At 43.3% G+C, this 21123-nt stretch overlaps 1 protein-coding gene across 2 annotated transcripts in view; it reads right to left on the bottom strand.

Annotated features, from left to right (window-relative positions):
* Positions 1-20892, bottom strand: part of CRBN (cereblon) — a 112808-nt gene extending 91916 nt beyond the window's left edge. For both annotated transcript variants that reach the window (XM_078661659.1, XM_078661658.1), the window contains exon 1: positions 20700-20892. In XM_078661659.1, the coding sequence (XP_078517785.1) occupies positions 20700-20808 (109 nt within the window). In that variant the 5' untranslated portion in view covers positions 20809-20892. The remainder of the gene's footprint in view (positions 1-20699) is intronic.
* Positions 20893-21123: the final 231 nt, after the last annotated feature.

Below are 21123 nucleotides of genomic sequence, written 5' to 3' on the forward strand. Positions count from 1 at the left end.
AGCCCCTCCGAGGATCCCACTGTACTGACAATAATTTTGCCTAAGACCTCTGAAGGTGTAATTGTGCTTTCGAAAATGAGCTTGGTGTCCTTGCAGGTCGCCACAACTTCCAATCTGGCTTCAATCTCCAATGTTAATTAATTTTCACAGGACTTTAGTCAACAAAATAATTTTGTTGCCATGGTTGATTTATCTTCTCTGGACCCGAAATAACTAAAATAATGTATTGGATAATTTGAAAGCGGAAAACAAAAGAAAGGAGAAGACTCAAACTGCAGTAACCTCAGCTCCGTACTCTCACCCAGGCATGCGCTAGAGATTCAGTTATCTCGGGGGACAAAGAAGAAGATATGCAGGGGTGCCTTAGTGAAGATTTTTCACTTAATCTTTTATAAACATATTGGGGCAACAAAAGACTTTAAAGAGTGTTTCAATTCAAGATCGAAGAAACTTTAACAAACTGGATAAAGGTTTTTACCATCTATCGTTCAGTTATATTAGTTTAGTCACCTCATCTAGGTGCTCAAATTGCTTATTCCCTGAACAAATTGTTATGCTCAGAAAGAGTTTGGGTGTAACTACAGGAAGGAATTGTATAGTGCATTCAATTGGAATAAAGCGTCTTACTCTTGAATTATCTAGAAATAGGCAGATGTCAATGCCTTGTTGCAAAGCATGACGCTTAAAAAGGGGAGATAGGACCGGTCAACCATGCCCACCAAACTATCAGAAGTCTGAAACTGAAAGGGAGAAGGAGATACTTGGGTTAACAAAAAGCAAACCTGCAAACGGGCAAGTTCAAGCATAGCTGTTCTTTCTGTGGGCTACAGTCGCACCTTCTAGTCAACTGTTTCAAGAAGTTCCAAGAAATACGTTTCCAAATTCAGAGACTATCGCAACTCAGCAGTAAAGCTACTTTCCTGGTTACTTTTGGATTTCATACCACTCTTGCTAAATTCTTACTCAAATGCTTCTTAGCAACTGTATTTAGGTTTTCGTTATGGGTTTAGAATATATGCCACTGGGGTCGTGGGTGACGATGAACACATAAAATAGCAGTCTGTGGTAGCTAACAAGATGGCTCAAGAACAACAACATTTAAGTGTCACCAAAGGCTGGAGCTGCGACCCCTGGCACTGCCTGTCGGGCCTTCAGCATATGGAGTGCAAAAATCAGAGAGAAGAAAAGAACGCCAACATTGCCTTATTGAGCACGGTTTACTTAATACAGCGTCCACTGGAACCGGGACTGGAACTTGAAATTCAGGTTCTGTGACACAGAAAAATTCAACAGTGCAATGGACATTCTTGTGATTAAACAAATAAACACAAATTTTTAAAGACAATGTTGCTCTGTTTATTATTGTAACTAGCAGACCTTCCCGACGTTTTCCGGGTATGAAATAGAATGTGTGTAATGTGTGTATTTGGCAAGGGCAATTTATTTTAAAATCTCGCGGTAGACAACATTTTTTGTTTCATTAGAATAGGGACGGAGAAGGCCCAGCTGCAGCCCTGGTTGAGGTTAGCAGGCGCGTGTAATTGGTGTAGTGATCCGCCGCCTGAGCCCGGCTACAGCCCTGGTTGATGTTAGCAGGCGCGTGTAATGTCGTTCAATGAGAGAGTTACTAGCTGCGGGTAAATCCTTTTAATGAGAGAGTTGAGTGACAGCGAGTAGGAGAGGCTGCAGTAATTGTCCCCGCAGACATGCTCATTTGCGTGTTCCCCTGCTTGAGGCCCAGATGCAGGCCTGTTTAATAATAGCAGGCGTGTGTTCCCCCGCTTGAGGCCCAGCTGCAGCACTGGTTGATGTTATCAGGCGCGTGTAATTAGTGTACTGATCCGCCGCCTGAGCCCGGCTAGAGCCCTGGTTGATAGTAGCAGGCGCGTGTAATTTCGCTGAATGAGAGAGTTTAGTAACAGCGTGCAGGAAAGGCTGCAGTAACGTTACTTACCAGACCTCCAGGTGAACGCGTCTGTCACGCCCCCAGCACACGGCCACAGCAGACGATCTTCTAATTAATGTACGACCCACATGGCATGAAGGGCGTAACGTAGCACACGCCCCCAGCGTTTCTCACACCCCCAGTGTGCCCCTTAATGCGGCGCAATTGCGTTCACATGGCATGAAGGCCGGACACACGCCCCCAGCGTGCCCCTTGATGCTGCACAGCAATGTAATTGGCGCTTGAATGTACGACTCACATGGCATGAAGGGCGGGCACACGCCTCCAGCGTTTGTCACGCCCCCAGCCCACGCCCACGCCCACAGCACAACACAGACACGCCCACAAGGGACTACTTTGCTGGCACGGTTCTTTTACTTTTTAAATGTATAGAGGAGTTGGCCTAACGGCTAAGGCGCTCGACCTTGGACCTGGGGATCTGGGTTAGAGTCTTGGTAACGACGCCAAACATCCTGTGATTCTGGACAAATCACTTAATCTCTCCGTGCCTAACAAAAATGAATGTGTGTCCTCATGTAACGTAGCTGGTGCTATGTAAAGCGCTCTGATACCGGATTCAGTTCGGGTCAAGTTTGCGCTATATAAAACTCTGCAAAAAAAAAAAAATATATGGGGGCCGTCTGCATAGCCTATGTCCTTCTGCTGCAACTGCCCTTTCCAACGCTTTATTGGGTGTTGTGATTGGTGCTGTGGTTACTGAGATTACCCGGCTCAAAGGTTTGGGCTCGCTCTTTATAATATTAGTATGGATTACATGAGTCTCAATGAAACCTTTATCTCTGTGCGTCGAAAGATTGATCGTGTATTACAAATGAACAGAAATCAAAATGAATCAATAAGAAGGAATCATTTAAGAAATTAGTACAGTTCATATTCCATTTATGGCGGGCCTGAATCAAAAAAAATGGTACAACCACACTCAGATTTTTAAATCAACAAAGAACATTGTAGGGGCATACCTGGTTGCTCCAGACGCCGCCACCGCCGAGAGTCATTCTGAGGCAGCCATCACGTTGTCGCCGCCCCGGGACCACAACTCCCGGCAGCCCCAACGACGCGACGCCGACCAACCCACGCAGCCAGCAGCGCCAGGAGGCGTTTAAAGCCAGCAAAGTCCTCAGTGGAGTGGGGGACAAAGAACATTGTAGGGGCATACCTGGTTGCTCCAGACGCCCCCACCGCCGAGAGTCATTCTGAGGCAGCCATCATGTCGTCGCCGCCCCGGGACCACAACTCCCGGCAGCCCCAGCGGCGCGACGCCGACCAACCCACGCAGCCAGCAGCGCCAGGAGGCGTTTAAAGCCGGCACAGTCCTCAGTGGAGTGGGGGACAAAGAACATTGTAGGGAATACCAAGTTGCTCCAGACGCCCCCACCGCCGAGAGTCATTCTGAGGCAGCCATCACGTCGTCGCCGCCCCGGGACCACAACTACCGGCAGCCCCAGTGGCGCGACGCCAACCAACCCACGCAGCCAGCAGCGCCAGGAGGCGTTTAAAGCCGGCATAGTCCTCCGGGACGCGCGCGGGCGTCACCAGGCTGAGCCCGGGCAGAGGGCGGGCCATCTGTGGCCATCAGGGGTCAGTAGAGGTCGGGTAGGGCCACCCCTCTTCCATCTGTCATGGGGAAGAGAAAACAGACATGTCGAGGCGACCAAGAAGGTAAGGTTGCCAAGATTCCACGGAAATCAGAATCTATAATCTCATACTTAACTTCTGCGGTGGAGGTCTTAACCAAGGAAATTGCTCACGCCGAAAAGGAACTTGGTCTAGAATCCATTAACAACACCTCTGTTACACATCATGGATTCACCCCTGAACATACACAGCGTGTACCATTAGAACCTACAATCGTCACCATTAATACCCCCTGTCCAGTAGCCCCGCTGATTGCTCCCTTAAGTCCCCCACCTTCACACTCTCCTAGAATGATTGTAACCCCGCGAGCTCCCTTGCTTACGATCACGCGAAGACGAAGATCTCATGCTAAGGGCGCCAAGAGGAAATTTGTCCATGGGAAACCTACCCACCAAGCTGCCACTCTAAGAGACAATGTATGTGATATTGTGGCAGAACTTTTTATAAAAAGACTTGAACCAGCTTTGGAAGCAGTAGCAAAGGACATAGTGGACACTTTAAATGAATGTGTAGCGGGCCTAATTGATACCCTTCTCAAACAATATTCAAGTCAGAATGAGAAGCTGGTTAATCATCCACCTGGTTTTACCAGCAACACAGGTGGTAATATTATAACCAATCATAGGGAAATTTTATGTGAGAACACCCAGGCTCAAGGGGGCATTGTGGAGGGGCCCAATCCACACTAAAACTGGTGTACACATCAATAATCAAGTATCTAGTGAGGCCCTTTATAGAACAAAATTCTTGCATCTGCCCCCAGAGGCGGCCTCTCTGGTGGCTGTTTTCACAGGGATCTCACTACTAAGGGCCGGCAAAGGGAAGACAAGCAATGACTTGATGGGTTTGGCAGGGAATACTGCGCAGAGTTCAGTACTGGAGGTACAGACATTACACGCACTGTCATTGCGCACTGTCATTGCGGCAAGGAGAGTGAGTTGGGTGGGGCACCATCCCAAAACAATCCCAGGGGACTGCCTTGTTGTAAATTTTAACAACTACGACAGCGCACATAGGCTGTTCTGGGATGCCTCAGACCTGTCAAATAATAGCATCAGACCGCTCCCTCTGGGTTTCTTTTATCCCCCGGGTAGGACAACAAGACCTTTTAGCAAATCTCCGGTGACTCGTCGGGAGGGGCCCGTCTGTGTCACCTCATACCCATCTTACCAGCAGCGCTTTAATATCGCACAACAAAGACCTGTCCGAGAGCTATCAGGAGGGGTGGGCAGAGATTTTCCCAATTTAGTTGGTCCTGTGCTACAGGACGGTCCCTACCCAGTGGCCATTAGTCTTACCAATCGTTTCTCCCCCTTGACCTCAATGGAGACGAACGATTGACTGCCTGATGTCTTAGTTGAGGATGAAGGGGTGCCTAGCTTACAGAGACCTGGCTGTAAAATTCTCACCTGGAATGTGGCGAGTTCTAAAACCTCTGATCCTATTTGGCAGGAGTTTGTCAAACAGTATGATATACTGGCTTTCCAAGAGAGCTGGGATACATCGTCCAGTTTCTCCTTGGACGGTTTTCTCAGCTTCTCTACTCCAGCAGTACCTGGAATAATGGGAAGAGCTAAAGGGGGTCTGCTTACTTTGTTTTCACTTAACCTGGCTGGGGTTTTCAAGAAAGTAGAACCTGCTCCTAGGAACTCACTTATAATTGAATGGTCCATTTCGGATCATCAGAAATTTGTATTCATTAATTTTTATAATTCCAGGGAGGGCTCCTCTGGGAATGAGCATCTGATTACCCTGGGAGATTTCCTGTCAGTCTATAAACATGATTGCACTTCCGCCCCAGAGATGGTTATCCTGGGAGATTTTAATATCCATCCCTGTGAGGGGGACTGTTACAATGATGGACACGGAGGGTCACCTGTGGAGGGGATCCCCCATTTTGAGCACAGTAAGGAGGGAGATGCCCTCGAGAGCCTCCTCTCTAACTTAAACTTATTTGAACCAGGTTTGGGCAAAGATGAGGCCTACATTTATTGGCAGGGGCGCAAACACCATTATTGATTATATCTTTGTATCCCCTGGAGTGTTAGCCAAAACGTTGGAGTATAGGGTAGTGACCGCAATTTTCAGTGACCACAAACCGGTTCTGTTGGCAGTGGACCTTGGGAGTTTTATGTTGGGGAGGAACCTAAGAGTTGAGGCACCAAGGCATCTGTTAACTAGGGATCAGGGTAGGCGGATTAAGTGGGAGAAGGTCATTCCCAAAGCCTTTTTTAAGAAACTTGCACAGGAAACTGAGGCTAACGTGGCCGTTTGCTTAGATGCTACTTCATCAGGGGTCGACGTTGTGGCTGCTTATGTGGTGGTTTGCTCGCAGATTTCTAAAGATCTGGAGTCTAGTAATGGCACACACTGTGGGAGGGAGCATAAATGGTTCGATAAAAAGTGTTGACTCACCCATGGTGCCTTACTCAAAGCACTAAAATATAGACCCAGGAATAAAGTATTAGTGGCGAACCTCCGCAAGGAATATAAATTGGCACTTGCAACACGCAAGCACCAAATTAAGGAAGAGGCCTGGGATAGTCTGCAATCCGCAGATGTGTTGAGGGACAGCAAGAAATTCTGGGCCATCATTAATTAGTCGTTTTTCACAGAGGATGGGAAATCGGACATGGACTGTGTAATTGCTGATGAGAGCTGGCTCGAGCACTTTAAAAATATTTAGGACACAGAGCTTGGGGTCCCAACTCCCCCTGACACTGTTGTGCTCCAAAACACTATGCCCATTAAGTTTAATACCTCTGAGGTAGAAAAGGCGATAAAAGCTACAAGTAAACATAAGGCCCCGGGCCCTGACGGGGTGCCCGCAGACTTGTATATCCTGTACTCACAATTTTGGTCCAAAATTTTAACTAATGTTTTTAATGCAATTACCATTGCAGGTTTTCCATCTTCCTGGTCATCCTCCATTATTGTTCCAATTTTTAAGAAGGGGAATAGAGGGGACCCCGCTTGCTATAGGCCGATCTCCCTGTTGGACTCTGCTGTTAAGATCTTAGGCAGAGTCATTTTACAGAGACTGGGGGATTGGCTTGAGGGGAGTGGGGTTCTCTCTAATCTTCAGTACGGTTTTAGAGCACAGGGGGACCATGGATCAATGCTTAAATCTGCACTTTATTGTTAGTAAATACACAGTGGTGAAGGAGGGGCTTTTATATTTGGGTTTCATGGACTTATCTTCTGCATTTGATTTGGTTAATCGCTCAAAATTATGGTTTATTTTGCGGGATATGGGTCTAGACGCCACCTTGGTTAATTTTTTAAGTGATCTTCATCAGAACTTGTCAGCATCTGTTAGGGTAACAAGGGATGGCAGGTGTACTGAGCAATTCAGATCAGGAAGAGGGGTCAGACAAGGTTGTATTCTGGCCCCTCTTCTATTTACGATCTATATCAACTCCTTGGGCAAATTCCTGGACCTGGCCACCCTGGACGTTCCGCGTATGGGCGGGTCGGGTATTCCGGTCCTCCTGTACGCGGACGATGCCGTCCTAGCATGGGGCTGCAAAGATTGTAAGATCACTTCGGCACTGTTTTGGAAGCCCTGGACCTAAAAATTTATCTCAAAATCCCATGTAATGGTGACAGGAATACGCAGAAAGAACACGAAGGTTAAAACCTTTACTTGTAATGGTACGGCAATTTCAAGGGTGCCCTTTTTTTGCTATTTGGGAGTTGTATTCGATGAAAGGGGGAACTGGGGTCCCCAGCTGAAGCTCAAGAGCAATGTGGCTGTAAGATCTACCACAGCTCTTTTGAACTTCTCAAAGAGATTGGGAGCAAGACCCATGGAGGCTATGATCCGTATCTATAAGTCAAAGTGTATGGCAATTGCCTCATACGGGTCTGATATCTGGGGCTATGTGCCATCACCCGGGATTCAAATCATAGAAAATAAGTTTATCAGACCCCTCTTGTCACTCCCACAATCATCCCCCACATTTTCGATTCACTGTGAAGTGGGCTTGGGGTATATTTCTGACCACCTGAAAATGGCCCCTTTGCTACGATGGGTTAAAACCTGGCTGAATGAGGAGATTACATTAAACCACCTGATACTCAAGGACTGTGTGGCCCTGGACAGAGCGGACAGAATACCCTGGCTTTCGTATGTTAGAGCGGCATGCGATAGGCTAGGGCATCCGGAAATGTATCTATCTCCACAGGGCCTTAGGAATGAGGATGTAGGGTGGATCAAGCATAACTTCCTCAACTTGTTGGAGTTAGAGAGGGAGGAGGTTGAACTTAAGAAACCCACAGTGAGATCAATTTATGGTCTGGCAATCTCCCCAGTTATGGAACCATACCTGAAGTATGTGACTAAGCCCTACCATCGCTTCCTTCTGGTTAGATTTAGGTTCAATCTCATTCACCTTACGCTGGGCACTTATCCGAAGTGGGGGACCCCAGAAGATACCCCACCATGTACCTCTGATAGTTTTCCCATACAGGATACGCTCCATCTAGTGATGTTCTGTGAGCATTACTCGGTGATCCGCAAAAAAAATTTAAACCCAATCCTGAAGGAATTAAAGTTTGTCCAGGTGAGGCCTGCCCTCCTGCACCTACAAATGCTTGATTCTGTTCAGGTCACTTACAGTGTAGCCAGCTTTCTGGTAGCGGCAGCGCGCCTAAACAAAACGAGACTCCCCAAGCTGAACTCATTTGTAGGGTGAAATTGCCCAAAAACCAAATTATTTATCTAATAATGTACTGAGGATTGTTGGAAATTGTGGTGGGTCTATGGTTTTATGATACTGATTTTACGTTCTCTTTGTATCAAAGATTTTAATTGTTTTACTTTGTTAACATTGAACTGCAATCATGTGCATAATTTTACAATTTTACCATGTGTAATAATGAATTTCGTACTGCTTTTATGGTTTTTATTAACCGAAATAAAGATACTTGACTACTTGACTTGAAATCTACATCCCAGTAAAGTTTAACTACTTTTTTAAATTCAAAAATTCTGTTTGGAGTTCCAATGCAAAGCAGCACCTGGTGCAGATTTGCATGTGTATTCTTCAGGAAACCACACTATTTACAAATTCAAAATCCATTCCCACTGTACAGAGATCTCCTAGGTGCAAATGCACTTTTTTTGTTTCTCTCTTCACCACGAAAATATATTTTCACTAGAAAAGGCCCCTACCAAATTGGTGGTGAGGCTTTGACTGATTAGTTTCTCAAAGAACTTTTCAAGGTATGGTAGAAGGGTAATGGGCCCATAGAAAGGGTGGCTGGGTTAGCGGATGGTTTCTTGAGCATGGGCATGACGGTGGCATGTTTCCAGGTGTCCAGGACTGTGGCTGAGTCAATGCAGGACTTGTGGTATGGGTTTTAGTGCTCTGCTGATCTGCAGGAGTAATTTGGTGAAGCCTTGGTGGGGGCAAGGGTAAGATGCCAAGTGGATGGTCTTTATGCTAGCACTGATTTTGACAGTGAGCCAAGAGGTCAAGTATCGTTCTTTGGCCCTGATGGGAAGTTGAGTTGAGATGGGGGGTAGAAGCTGCTTTATATTCCATGTACTGTTCTACGATTTCCATAAACAGACATAAACACCCAAGAAGTACAAACTATTGGAAGAAACAGCCACACCTCTTATGGAATTACCAAACATTCATGTACTCACATACGATGATGTTGTATGTTTCATCAGTGGGTTGCACACCTAGCACTGGGAATCATCCAAGAGTACTATTCTTCATTGGTTGTACAGTCTCCTGGTTATGTGTTCCCTAGTGTGGAAGAGGGTATGTCACTTATTTCAAATTAAATGTCCCCTGATTTGTTAAACAGTCAGACCCATATAAAAACCTGTACGTGGATGAGCTAAAAAGCTTTTTTACTGTAGTATCCTTACCACAATATTAAAAGCAGGAAGGCAGAGCACCCTACCTTGCTTTTCTTTTCCATCCACATTTTTCGTTCTTTAATTATCGCCCTTATAGGCTCAGACATCTTCTCTAAGAATATAGGCATATCAAATACTGTGAAAAATTCCCTGCTTAATTGTTATTGTTGACTTCCCTTAAAAGGCGAAGTGTGATGGAGCAAATTTACCCAGGCCCCACTACTTGAAGAAGCCTTGTGATGTACTATTGGTGAGGCAGTCAGCATATGTAGCATGTTTCACATGGCGAGTCACTCTAATCATAGCTTACACTATGAAACAGCCTAAACCACACTCGCAACTGACTGGGTGTGGTCAACGGGAATATATACAGGGCTCGAAAAATCATAAAAAATGCACTAGACCAGCAGGTCTAGTAACCTACAAAATCTCCTCGACCTAAGTGAAATGCACTTGACCTGTGACTCTGAAAGCTGAGCAAATGTGACAAGTTAACAAGATTTAAAAGCATTTTTATTGCTCATTTACTTTGTGAGCAATAAAGATGCCTTTAACTCTTGCTATCTTGTCACATTTCCTCAGCTTTCAGAGGCAGAGGTCAAGTGTCAGTTTGTCTTCCTACTTGCTAGAAAGGGCGAGTAGGACCTAAAAATAGCTCGTCCTGAATTAATCTGACGAGCAAATGTGAGTGGCCGAGAGAATTTTTTGAGCCCTGACATAGGTCTTAAAATTACAAAACTAAACGCCCAACACCAAAGCATCCCCTACCTCACAACCAACACATATTGGACAGTGGAAGTGGCTGTGATAACCGGGTCCCATAATTCTCTTCAGCCCTATCTGTGTTTTATCTGTCTGGAAAATCTATGTCATGGAGGCTGACAACAGCTCTTAGCTCAGACTGGACCTCCTGCCCAACCTCAAGTATCACTAACTGCAAATTAATTTATTGCGGAGGTACAAAGCTTTACATGAAAACAGTATATTTTGGATTGTTTCATTTTAGCACCTTTGATTATATTACACCTGAGTTGCCTTTATTAAGACGAGGGAACCACACCCTTTTTGCTGTTACAAATGTATTAATAACTCAAAAGGCAAGATAGTTGCGTTGTTTTTGCCTAAATAAGGCTTTATTTTTTTTATACATGGAGCCACACTGTGGTTAACTACACCATACAAAATAAAAAAAGAGGTTGGTATAATCGTGCATTCCGAACTATTTCACAAATGTAATGATCATGGAAAAGGAGACACAGTGAAGAAAAGTAATTGCCTAACGTCACAGTATTTGGTCAACCTCGGAAGTTGGGATTAAAACCAGGTTTTCTGACTAGACATTGTACAATTGAGATTCTGTATGGATATCACATTCTTCCCTGATGACAACTTTATATGTGAACAGACACGTTGGTTGTCTTGTGCCTTCTACAGAATGCCTTTACTGCAGTAATAGATGGTAAAACACTGCGGTGTACTGAACCATATACAAAAGGAGGAATTTGTACAAGTTAGTTCTTGAAATGAGTTATTTGAAAAGGTGCTCTTAAAAATGTGATCCCTGAAAAGGAAGCACAAGGAAGAAAAGTAATTGCCTAGGGTTAAACACAGTGGCTAAGCTGGGAAGATGTGAATGAAAATATGGTCGCTGAGTCAGGGTCCGACAACTAGTTTTTCCTTGGGACCAATAAAAACTTCTGACTGACCTGGTCGTGTTCGGTAAGAGTATTCAACATATTCTCTATTTATTTAAAATGGGGCAATAGCACTAAAAACACCCCTTTTCACAAAACAGCTACATCCTCAGCAAAAACAGTGCAAGCTTACCTCCTTCAGAGGACAAGTGTAGCTATGGTGCCATCAACACATGCTTTTCCCATAAGAAGAGAGATGCAAATCAGGCAGAATAGGGACAGCATGGTAGTAGCTCCGTCACTCACATAAAGTAACACGTGCAATCTTCAATTTCACACAGAACAAATATAGCAGGGCAGAGGTATACAAGCTTTGCTCACAGAACATGAACAGTGAAGGCATGAGTAGCCAACGCTGGTACAAAAGGGTGCTAGAGTGGCCCCCACCAGCAGCTACAGAAAAAGGAACTTCAGACAAATGGATAGCTTGCTATGTTCGTCTGTTTAGGTTTTGAGGCTTGTGCTAAAGACAGTAGAAAGTGAGCATGTTCATGTACAGCTTAGGAGGATGCAGAAGTCCAGATGGGCTGTGCTTGAGAGGGGCACAGTGCATTTTAGCTCCCATCTCACATTCACTGTCGAGTAGTCATGCTGTGCATGCTTACTGTAGTGCAGCATGTCTAAAGATAGCAACCTGCTCAGGCGAGGATGTGTTTTTAGCACAGTAGTCCTCTGCCCTGTCAGAAGCTAGGATACAGTAAGAGTGAAGAAAGGTCAGCCCCCACAGATATCCTAGCTTGTGATTTGGCAGTCAGATCATGATGCAGAGATGCACGTCCTCGTACGACCTGTAGGAACAGAGAGGATCCACAATGAAGTACGCCTGCTAGGAAGTTGACTAGAAAGGTGACGTTCGGGGTTAGTAGTCCGGTTTCATTTCTATTCATTCTATGAGTTTTCCCCATTAATGACTGGGAGAATAAAAAGTAAAGATAGTCATGTTAAAAGTTACTTTTCTTTTTCTTAAATGTAAGGTGCTGCACCTTGTGCTTTCTCACTCGAATATCGTTCATCTTCATTATAAAGGTGTGTTCGAATTGTGGTGTGAATGTCTGTGCTTCTGATAATGTTTTCTTTTAAATGACCAGGCACTGTGCACACTTTACTAGCTTTCACACTGTGCCATCTGTTACACACAAAATGTAATGCATAACCTATGGTTGACATTGCATTTCTGCCGTGATCACACTTGACCTTCACGGGACTGCTAAGCCCATTTAACTTTGGTTCCTCAATGTTCATGCATCAAGTTACAGTTTCCACTGAGGCAAATTCTATAATATAATAATATTCAATATCTACAGAGTGCGCATTGCTGAAAGTGAGGTCTCCTGTTTCATGCACAACAGCCAATCTTACATCTTCAGACAGCTGAAGAGCTAAGTCAGACCTGCTATAAAAATTACAGAGTGAATGATAAAGAACACAACGGTAGAATTAAGCATCAAGTGCTCTGAGCAGTCTCATCGGCAGAAACCAAACATCACAAGTGAAAAATGCAGGTTTTCGTTCAAAACATAATATCATTGCATTATTAATTCTAAAGTATATAGCGCCAGGGCCATCTATACCAATTTAGTAGTGATGAACCAGACAGGAGCTATAAAATCCTGCAAGTTAAAGTTCCTTCATAAAATAAGCCTAAAAAGATCAGTACCTTAATTAAGTGCACATATGTTTTAACGACAGACTCCGGATATAGAATAATTAATGGAAGACCAGCAGAAGATTAACTAGCCTCTTCAACCTTCCACGGGCCGACAGTGTCTCCATCATAGACTTTACATTTGTGTACTCAAATCGATCCAGATCCTCAAAGGCTAGTCATCAATATTAAGCATGATTACTGGGAAACCCATGCAGCGGCCAACAGTGGTAGATTGACCACTGTGAATGGGAAAAGTAATTATTTTGAATAATGTTAAAAGTGAGGGCATCCAATCTTAAAGAAAGCATGACATGGAGCACCGAAAAATATAATATACTATTATAGACTGGGGATGGCTGGTTAGATGCTTGGCAATCTATACTTAAAAATATATTATCTAGTCTTGTGGCAAGCTTACAGGAGTCGCGACCGAACATTATCGCACACTAGACTTTAGAATACATTGAATCTAAGAGAAATTATCACAAGCAGATGCAACAAATCTTAAAATTTCCGATATCTAATGAGCGGAAGCTGAGAATACAAAACACAAAAAAAATTAAAGAACAGAAATTTACAAATAAATCGGGATAGCGTGAACAATGCCTATGCAAAATTATATCATGCTATATCAACCAGAAATGAACAAGCATACCTTCTCCTGGTGGTACAGACGACCTATTTATCCAGAGCAATAAGTGGGAAATTCACATTAACCCCATGCGCGCTGCGGGTTTTCCCGCTGTGCGCTGACTTTTGCAAAAACCCGCGTATCAAGACGAGCTCAGCTCGTCATGAGCGTACTACAGGCGTAACTCATGACGAGCTGAGCTCGTCATGAGCGTCGAAGGGGTTAAAGCTTTAAATAAATCAATTGTAACCTGTAATTATACATTGTCAAAAGTTGATGGAACATTCGCAGATATAACAGAAGAAGAAATAGTTGAACTAATAAAGAATGCACACTCATCCAAGGCAGCGGGACCAAATGGTATCCCTATAGACTTGATAAAGTTAAACACAACCTTTAGGAGTGAGTTAATAAAACAGCTGTTTTCGCAGGTAATCAAGCATGGAAGGATACCATCTTCATGGAAAGGAGCAATTGCTGATCCAATATATAAATGAGGCCCAAAAGCTGATCCGTCCAGCTACAGATTAATAGCACTGTTGGACTTTGAAAGGAAATTGTTTGCAAAACACCTTCAAAATAAATTAAGGTCGTGGGCAGAGGAAAAGGCATTACTTCCAATAACACAAACCAGATTTCGCTCAAAGTGTTCGACAATCGATAACGTCATTTCCTTGGCCCGTTAGGAAAAAAAGCAACCATGCGGATAATAACGATATACACCTGTTTTGTGGATTATTCCACAGCGTTTTAGAAGGTCAACCGACAGACTATGGAGCAAATTAAGAAAATGGGAAATTGATCCGAATCTTCAGAATTTTATTATCGACCTGGACTTGGAAACATGGCTTCAGGTGAAATTGGCTCATGACAATATGCTATCGCAAAAAAATGGATACCACAAATGGTCTTAGACAAGGTTCTGTCCTTGCACCGTTGTTATTTTCTCTCAATATTGCTGACATAGATAAAGCGTTAAGTTCCGATATGGGTGTGGCACCTAAACTAGGAGGCAGAAAAATACCATACCTAGCATATGTGGATGACAGTGATCTTGTCTCTAACTCCGAAAGGACTCCAGTACCAACTGAATCAACTACATACCTACAATACAGTGAATGGATGGATAGCCATTTTGTCAAAAACAAAGATTGTGACGTTTGGAGAGTCTATAAGACCTAAAAATGCGGACAACGGGAGAAACTTCAATTGAGGTAGTGGAACAATACAACTATCTCAGAGTAATTTTTGACAATAAGTTATCATTGTCAAGCCATAAGGTCGGAAGACCCCTTCCACAGGTCAGCGCATTGATGGCCGGAGTACATGCAGCAGTCAAATGTGAAATATGAAGTAATGTATGACATGTCAAACTGTAAAATCCAATAAACAGTTGAACAAAAAAAAGTCAAGCCAAAAGGTCAGTAAAAATGCAAAATCAACGGATATTACTAAATTAATCTCGAGATTCATGAAAATGTTTGGAGGGAATGTAATTAGTCCATCACTTAAAGCATTACAAATGAAATTGATTCTGTACTTATTATATGCATCTCCAGTAATGAGTAATAAAGTCATTCTTGAATTTGAAAATCGCTTTATGAAATGTGTACGCACGCTCCTTACTTCATCTACGATAGGCAACCCAACAACTATATAGTATAATGATGGAATTAGGATCTTTGGATCTGCCTGATATACAGAAGATGGGGCAAATGGCCGGAGCTATGCGGAAAAATCTAGTATGTAATACGCTAACTACAAAGCAGTAGAATTTAGATCTTCTACGAGCTGGAAAATACAAACACATCGATTGAGTAAGTGATACATATACCATATAGGTTTAAGAATACTTAGGATGGAATCTACTTAAGTTACATAAAATGTAAATTTCTACGGTTTAGATAATTTTACATACCGATTAGGGAGTTTGAAGGGAAATGGAACCAAGCACTCAAAGGTATACAAGCATGTGCTTTCTGGAACTTGTAAAGAAACTCTTAAACATTTAATATTCATCAGCCCTAAGCTGCTGCCCATACGGAGGACATATTTATGCCCCTTGTTTAATAATGCTAAAATAAGAACAACTGCAGAGGCCGTACAATATTGTTTCAGGCTCAAAGAAGACAGTGCAATAATAAGAATGGTACAGTTTTTTGAGGATGCCTATAAAGCATTAATCATTTAGATGGGAATTTATTTGATTACAGAACGAGCCGGAAACTTGATTACATAAGATGTGATCATGTGTAAATACAATATTATGAAATGTGTATGACCTTTTATAGAAAGTTTTCATTATCAAAATCACTGTCTCCTAAATGCATGCATTTTTTTTATTATTGTAATCTAATGATTAATACAAAAATGTATATTACTACTACTACTATACCAATTTATTAGGAGTATTTGAACAGGTTGAGCTTAAATGTAAGCCAACCCCAGATCCATTTTAATTTAAACATTTTTAAGTTCATGTGGGCAGCATTAGATGTGTAAATAATCATAAAAGTTAATTCTGTACATTGAAGTGAGTTGGGAAGTTTTAAAAGTACTTGTACAGTGAACTGAAAGTTGTCTTGTTTGCTTAGAGCTACATGCTGTACGATCAAGAGTAAAACTGATTTGCTTTTTGCCTCATCTGGAAATTGCGAGCTCTTACAAGCTGAACTATGTGCACTGTATGAATGTGCTTGTTATGCTTTTGGGAAAGGAACAAATGATGGACGGAACAATGTAAACACCCCAGTCACAAAGATCTGAGTTTAATCCATCGTTCTTTTGCTCACCATGCCACCCCAGTTTGGACCCAGCCATATGCAAATCAGTCTTGACCCTGTTCCTCATGCCTGGCTGATGAGGGGTGAAAACCTGAAACAGGTCCTAGGATGCTTGTTGCCAGTCCAGGGAGGACTTGGCCTGGCAGTGCGGGCTGGACTGTTCCATGGGAAACAGGGTCAAGATTGATTTGCATATGGCTGGGTCTAAACTGGAAGGGCATAGGGAGCAGAAAAACGATGGATTTAGACCCAGATCTCTGTACTGGGGTGAATGTATGGCAATGCTCAGCATTCTGCCCATCAATTGTTCTTTTTACATTTGTCACCCGGAGTGGGACGGTTATGCCCAGATGTGGGTCCCGAGCTGTCCATGCCACTGGAGGCAAGCTAGCCTGGCAGATGAGGGGTGAAACCCTGATACCAGTCCTAGAATGCTAGTTTCCAGTCCAGGGAGGACCGGGCCTGGCAGTTCGAGCTGGACTGTTCCCAGGGTAAAGACTAATTTGCATTCGGGTGGGTCTAAACTGGAAATGCATGGGGAGAACAAAAACGCTGGATTTAGGCCCAGATCTCTGTACTGGAGTACATTTATGACAATGTTCAGCATTCCGTCCATCAATGGTTCTTTTTGCATTGGTTATGCCTTTGGGGACAGCAAGGCAGTTTGGCTTGGGCTTGATGACGAACCCTTTAGTGGTAAGTTCTCTGAGTGAAGTTAAATAATAAAAAAGGGGGGATTTTTAGAGCATATGCCACAATCTGATGAGCCATTATTTGCTAGAATAGTGAGTGTTAGTATCACCCGAGAAATGCTGCAAATGTTATCAACCTCAGAATGGTAAAAGGCTGTGCTAGCTAGCTGGGAACATACAACCTACAGACAGACATCTTGACTACTGTGCAATAGTGTGATTTTTTTTTAACTATATTACATGGTTCTATGGTCTACACTTGTTGTATTGTGTACACCTTTTCTTGTCATATTCATCCTGGACACCTTCTTGGCGCATTATGCTATTCATTCATGCTTTTCAGGGTTCCTTAGTACAGGTTACATTTTTTCTAATCATTACCACAGTTTTAAGGCAAATTAGGTAGCAGAATAAAAACGCAGACATATGTCTGTCTTCACCAATATTTTTAACAGAGATTTTAGCAATTTTATGATGTGTAATAGGTGAAAATAAGGGTGAGTAGGTGTTATCTAATTCCAATGTAAACCAAACACAGTTGAGCGGATTCTACCTATTTGAGATTGAAGTAATAAATCCGTTGAGGTCCTAGTGGTACGCGTGTTAGTGCATGCAGACAACCTCATGTAGGAAATCCATTGATTTCATGCAGGTACCCAATGAGTTCATGCAGCCATTCCACTCACTTCACTGTATTCATGCAAGCCCCCAAGTGAGTTTGCACAAACTGTACACAGTGAGCTCATGCAGATACCCAAATAAACTCACACTGGTAACAGTGGGGTTCATGAGACACCCGGATAAGTCCATTCAAGCACTCCATTGAGTTTAGGAGACACCCAAATCAACTCTATTAGGCACCAGCTGAGCTCATGCAGGAGCCTAATGCAGATCTTATGCAGGCACCCGAATCAAGTCACTCAAATGCCAGATGTGTTTAAGTTTGTACTTCACTGAGCTCAGCAAATCAACATGTCATGAGTCCCCTACCAGGCCCATGGCAGTTTAACTCTATGTTAGCCTAACTGCAAACATTGTAGGCTGCTTTTGCTTTGCACACAGTACGAAGTAACACACTTGTTTTTGTGCCACACTTATTTTAGAAATAGGCACACGTTTTATTATTCTACTTTTTGCTGAGATTTAGTCTGAACATCTAGTACAAGGTCAAACAACATTGTGCCCTGTTTTTCTCGGTGGTTGGATACTAACACCTAGACATGATAAAGGAGGCCCAGCTGCTGTTTTCAAGTAGTACATTTCTTATCATATAGGCAGAGACTTCTCATTTGGAAAACAGATGAGAAATTTTTAGCAGAGGGAAGGTCCCAGAACAAAAGCGCTAGCTTTGCGCCATCTGAGATCCAGACTAGCCAACAGCAAATACATGTATGGAGCCCGGTGCCATTCTAGAAATCTTTGTCATATTATCATGAGGCGAAGCTTAGGCAAATACACCAATAAGCATGTTGGGGCTTTTCATTGTGTACGGTCTATTGGTAATATTAATTACAGTACTGAGTTTTGTATGTTTTCTAGTTGCAGCACAATTGGTTCATAATAGAACATGACTGTTTCAATACATATTGTAAACTGTTTTCGTGTCTCGTTTCTGTTTATTGTGGACATGCATGAGTGAGAGAATGAAAGAGGATGACCAGCTACCACGGTTCCCCGAGGGGACCAGAGGGTTGGGTTGTGTTGTGTTCTGGGATGCTATATTACCTGTTACTCAGAGAAGCTTAGGAGAGCAGGTAAGGCACTGTGAGCTAGTCAGGTCTTGGGCCTATAGGTACTGATACAGCATAGTTCTGTTTCTAAACCAGAATCCCTGCAACAAATTGATTTACTGATGCAACAGAACAGAGCCGATGCAGACACCAATGAGCTTTGCAGTTCCTCACTGAACAATTGTAGGCATGCCACTGAGCTACTGTAGGAAACCCACTACAAATCCTGCACTCACCCAACTGTGGTTGGTGGAGTGGGTGTGTAAATGCATGGTGTTCCTGGTGGAAAGTGCATATGAGATTTCATCTGCATCTAATGAGTCCCATTGGTGAGCATTCTTGAAGACACACACGCCCCTCCTGATACACTGGAGCTCCATCAGTGACATCGTTTAAAATAGTGACCCATCCATGACATATTGTGGGCATTCAACACAGAAATCTGACAACCCTTGGAATAACAGGGGCCCATTCTGGACTTATAAAGGATGCTCTTAGTATAATTCTGGCTGTCAATGACATGATTATGGTGCAAACCAATGCCATGTTATTGGTTCCCCCCCGGTATTTCATGATATTAAATAGACATGAAAGCAATAATCTCTCCATGCGAGACAGTAGTATTTGTTTGATGAGAATGACAGTCTGATATTTGGGGGCAAAATAAGAATTTTTCAAAAAATATGAATGAGATATTTTGGGACAAAATGATAGAGTTGTTCCTGAAATAGATAAGTTGTTTGGGGTAATTAAACGTTATGATCCCCCCCCCCCACCCCCCAAGGTGAAATATTTCCATTTTCAGAAGTAGTAAAGCTGACAAAATTACAGCATTACTGATTACTGAAACATCTTTGTAGTTGATGTTTATACGGTAACATTTCATATTGAATTAAGTTTGGGAAACTTTGCTTATATTGGTTCCTTGGTCCCAAAGGGCACTTTCACCTAGGGTTGCTATTTCAAGGCATTCATGAAGACATTCATCATTAACATTCATAACTTTTTCTATTAATTATCACTACTGCTGTCTGACTCAGTATGTAAGGTTGATGTAACCAGTCTAAGCTCTGTGTAATACAGCAATACCACGGGCGTGTACATCTTTAAGGTTTATCTAGCTTTCCTCTCTACGCTGTGTGTTTATAACACGTATAACTTTGATTTGTTCACGCTGCCCTTTTCATGTAGAGTATAACACATGACTGAGCATCTCCTTAGAAGGGTCATGGTAGAAAATAGAAGAATGATGATAAAAATATTTTGAAGCACATTGGGCTACGTGACCTTACAAAACTTTAATTTCTGACCCATCTCTAATACAGCTCCTTAGCCAACTTTTAGGAGATATAATGTTGAAAACACGACTATTTTTGCGAACACACTTCTATGTTTTCCATTTGAGGGTGAGTTCCAACATACCCAGAGAAGGCAAGGCTGGCCTCGTACATCACAAAAGTATTTTAATATGCCGTTTCAAAGCCTCCAGATTGCAAGGTATGAGATTGGGTTACAACAAAAACAATTTGTCGCAGTTTTTTAACAATATTTTACAAGGGAGAACCACTGAAGTAAGGTGGCTTCTAGCTTTGTGTGCTCTTTTCTTGAAATATGAAGACGGTATTTACACCCTACCACTTTCAGAGTTCATCAGCCACCACTGGCCGACTCGTGACTGCCATGCAGGTTACAGACGGATATCAAAAGAGGGTGCTCAACTCATTGATATAATAGATTATCATGCTGAAAATCGTGCTTCTGTCACTCGGTTGCCAAGCTCTTTAAAGGGGTTTTGAATGCGCAGTCATCAGGCTCTGAGCCAGCACAGTCTCGGTGTTACACATGTTCAAAATGTTGAACGCTGCCAGTTCTGTGCACCCCGAGAGACCAGGAGATACCACCCAGTGACAGGGCAGTCGGTCCCGCCCCCATACCAGGGTTGAGGTGCAGATACGCCCCCATCAAACAACTAAAGGCACTATGACACAGCAGCCGCTGTATCAAGCATTAAGTATAAAGCAGACTGTGACTCAATAACGTACCCGGGATGAGCTGCAGGTGGTTCCCCATGAGGCCAGGTGCCGGGCTCCGGTTCTGCTCTCGGTTGTCAACGTCTCTCTGCCCCTCGTCTGCTCTGTCTTCATCTGCCATTTCTGTTTACACCCGCAGCATGACGGGAAGGGCACGGCGCAGTGGAGACGGAGCGGAGGATAGAGCGTCCCCTCACACCAGTGAGAGTAGAGCGGGCGGCAAGAGCGAGCGCGGGCGTCTTGTGGTTATATAGTATGGACCACAGGGGGCACTGCGAGACTTCTCATTTACTTCGGGAGACAGAGAGGGCAATTGAAGTTTGTGAGTTAACTCCACCACAATTGAAGCAGTGGCGAACTTTAACATTTCACGCCAAGTGGCATCAAAAGCATTATCCTGCTCGTGTACCCTTTTGCATGCTGGGATATGGATGTC

The sequence above is a fragment of the Lissotriton helveticus genome, chromosome 9, assembly GCF_964261635.1.
Source record: "Lissotriton helveticus chromosome 9, aLisHel1.1, whole genome shotgun sequence".
Classification (NCBI taxonomy): domain Eukaryota; kingdom Metazoa; phylum Chordata; class Amphibia; order Caudata; family Salamandridae; genus Lissotriton; species Lissotriton helveticus.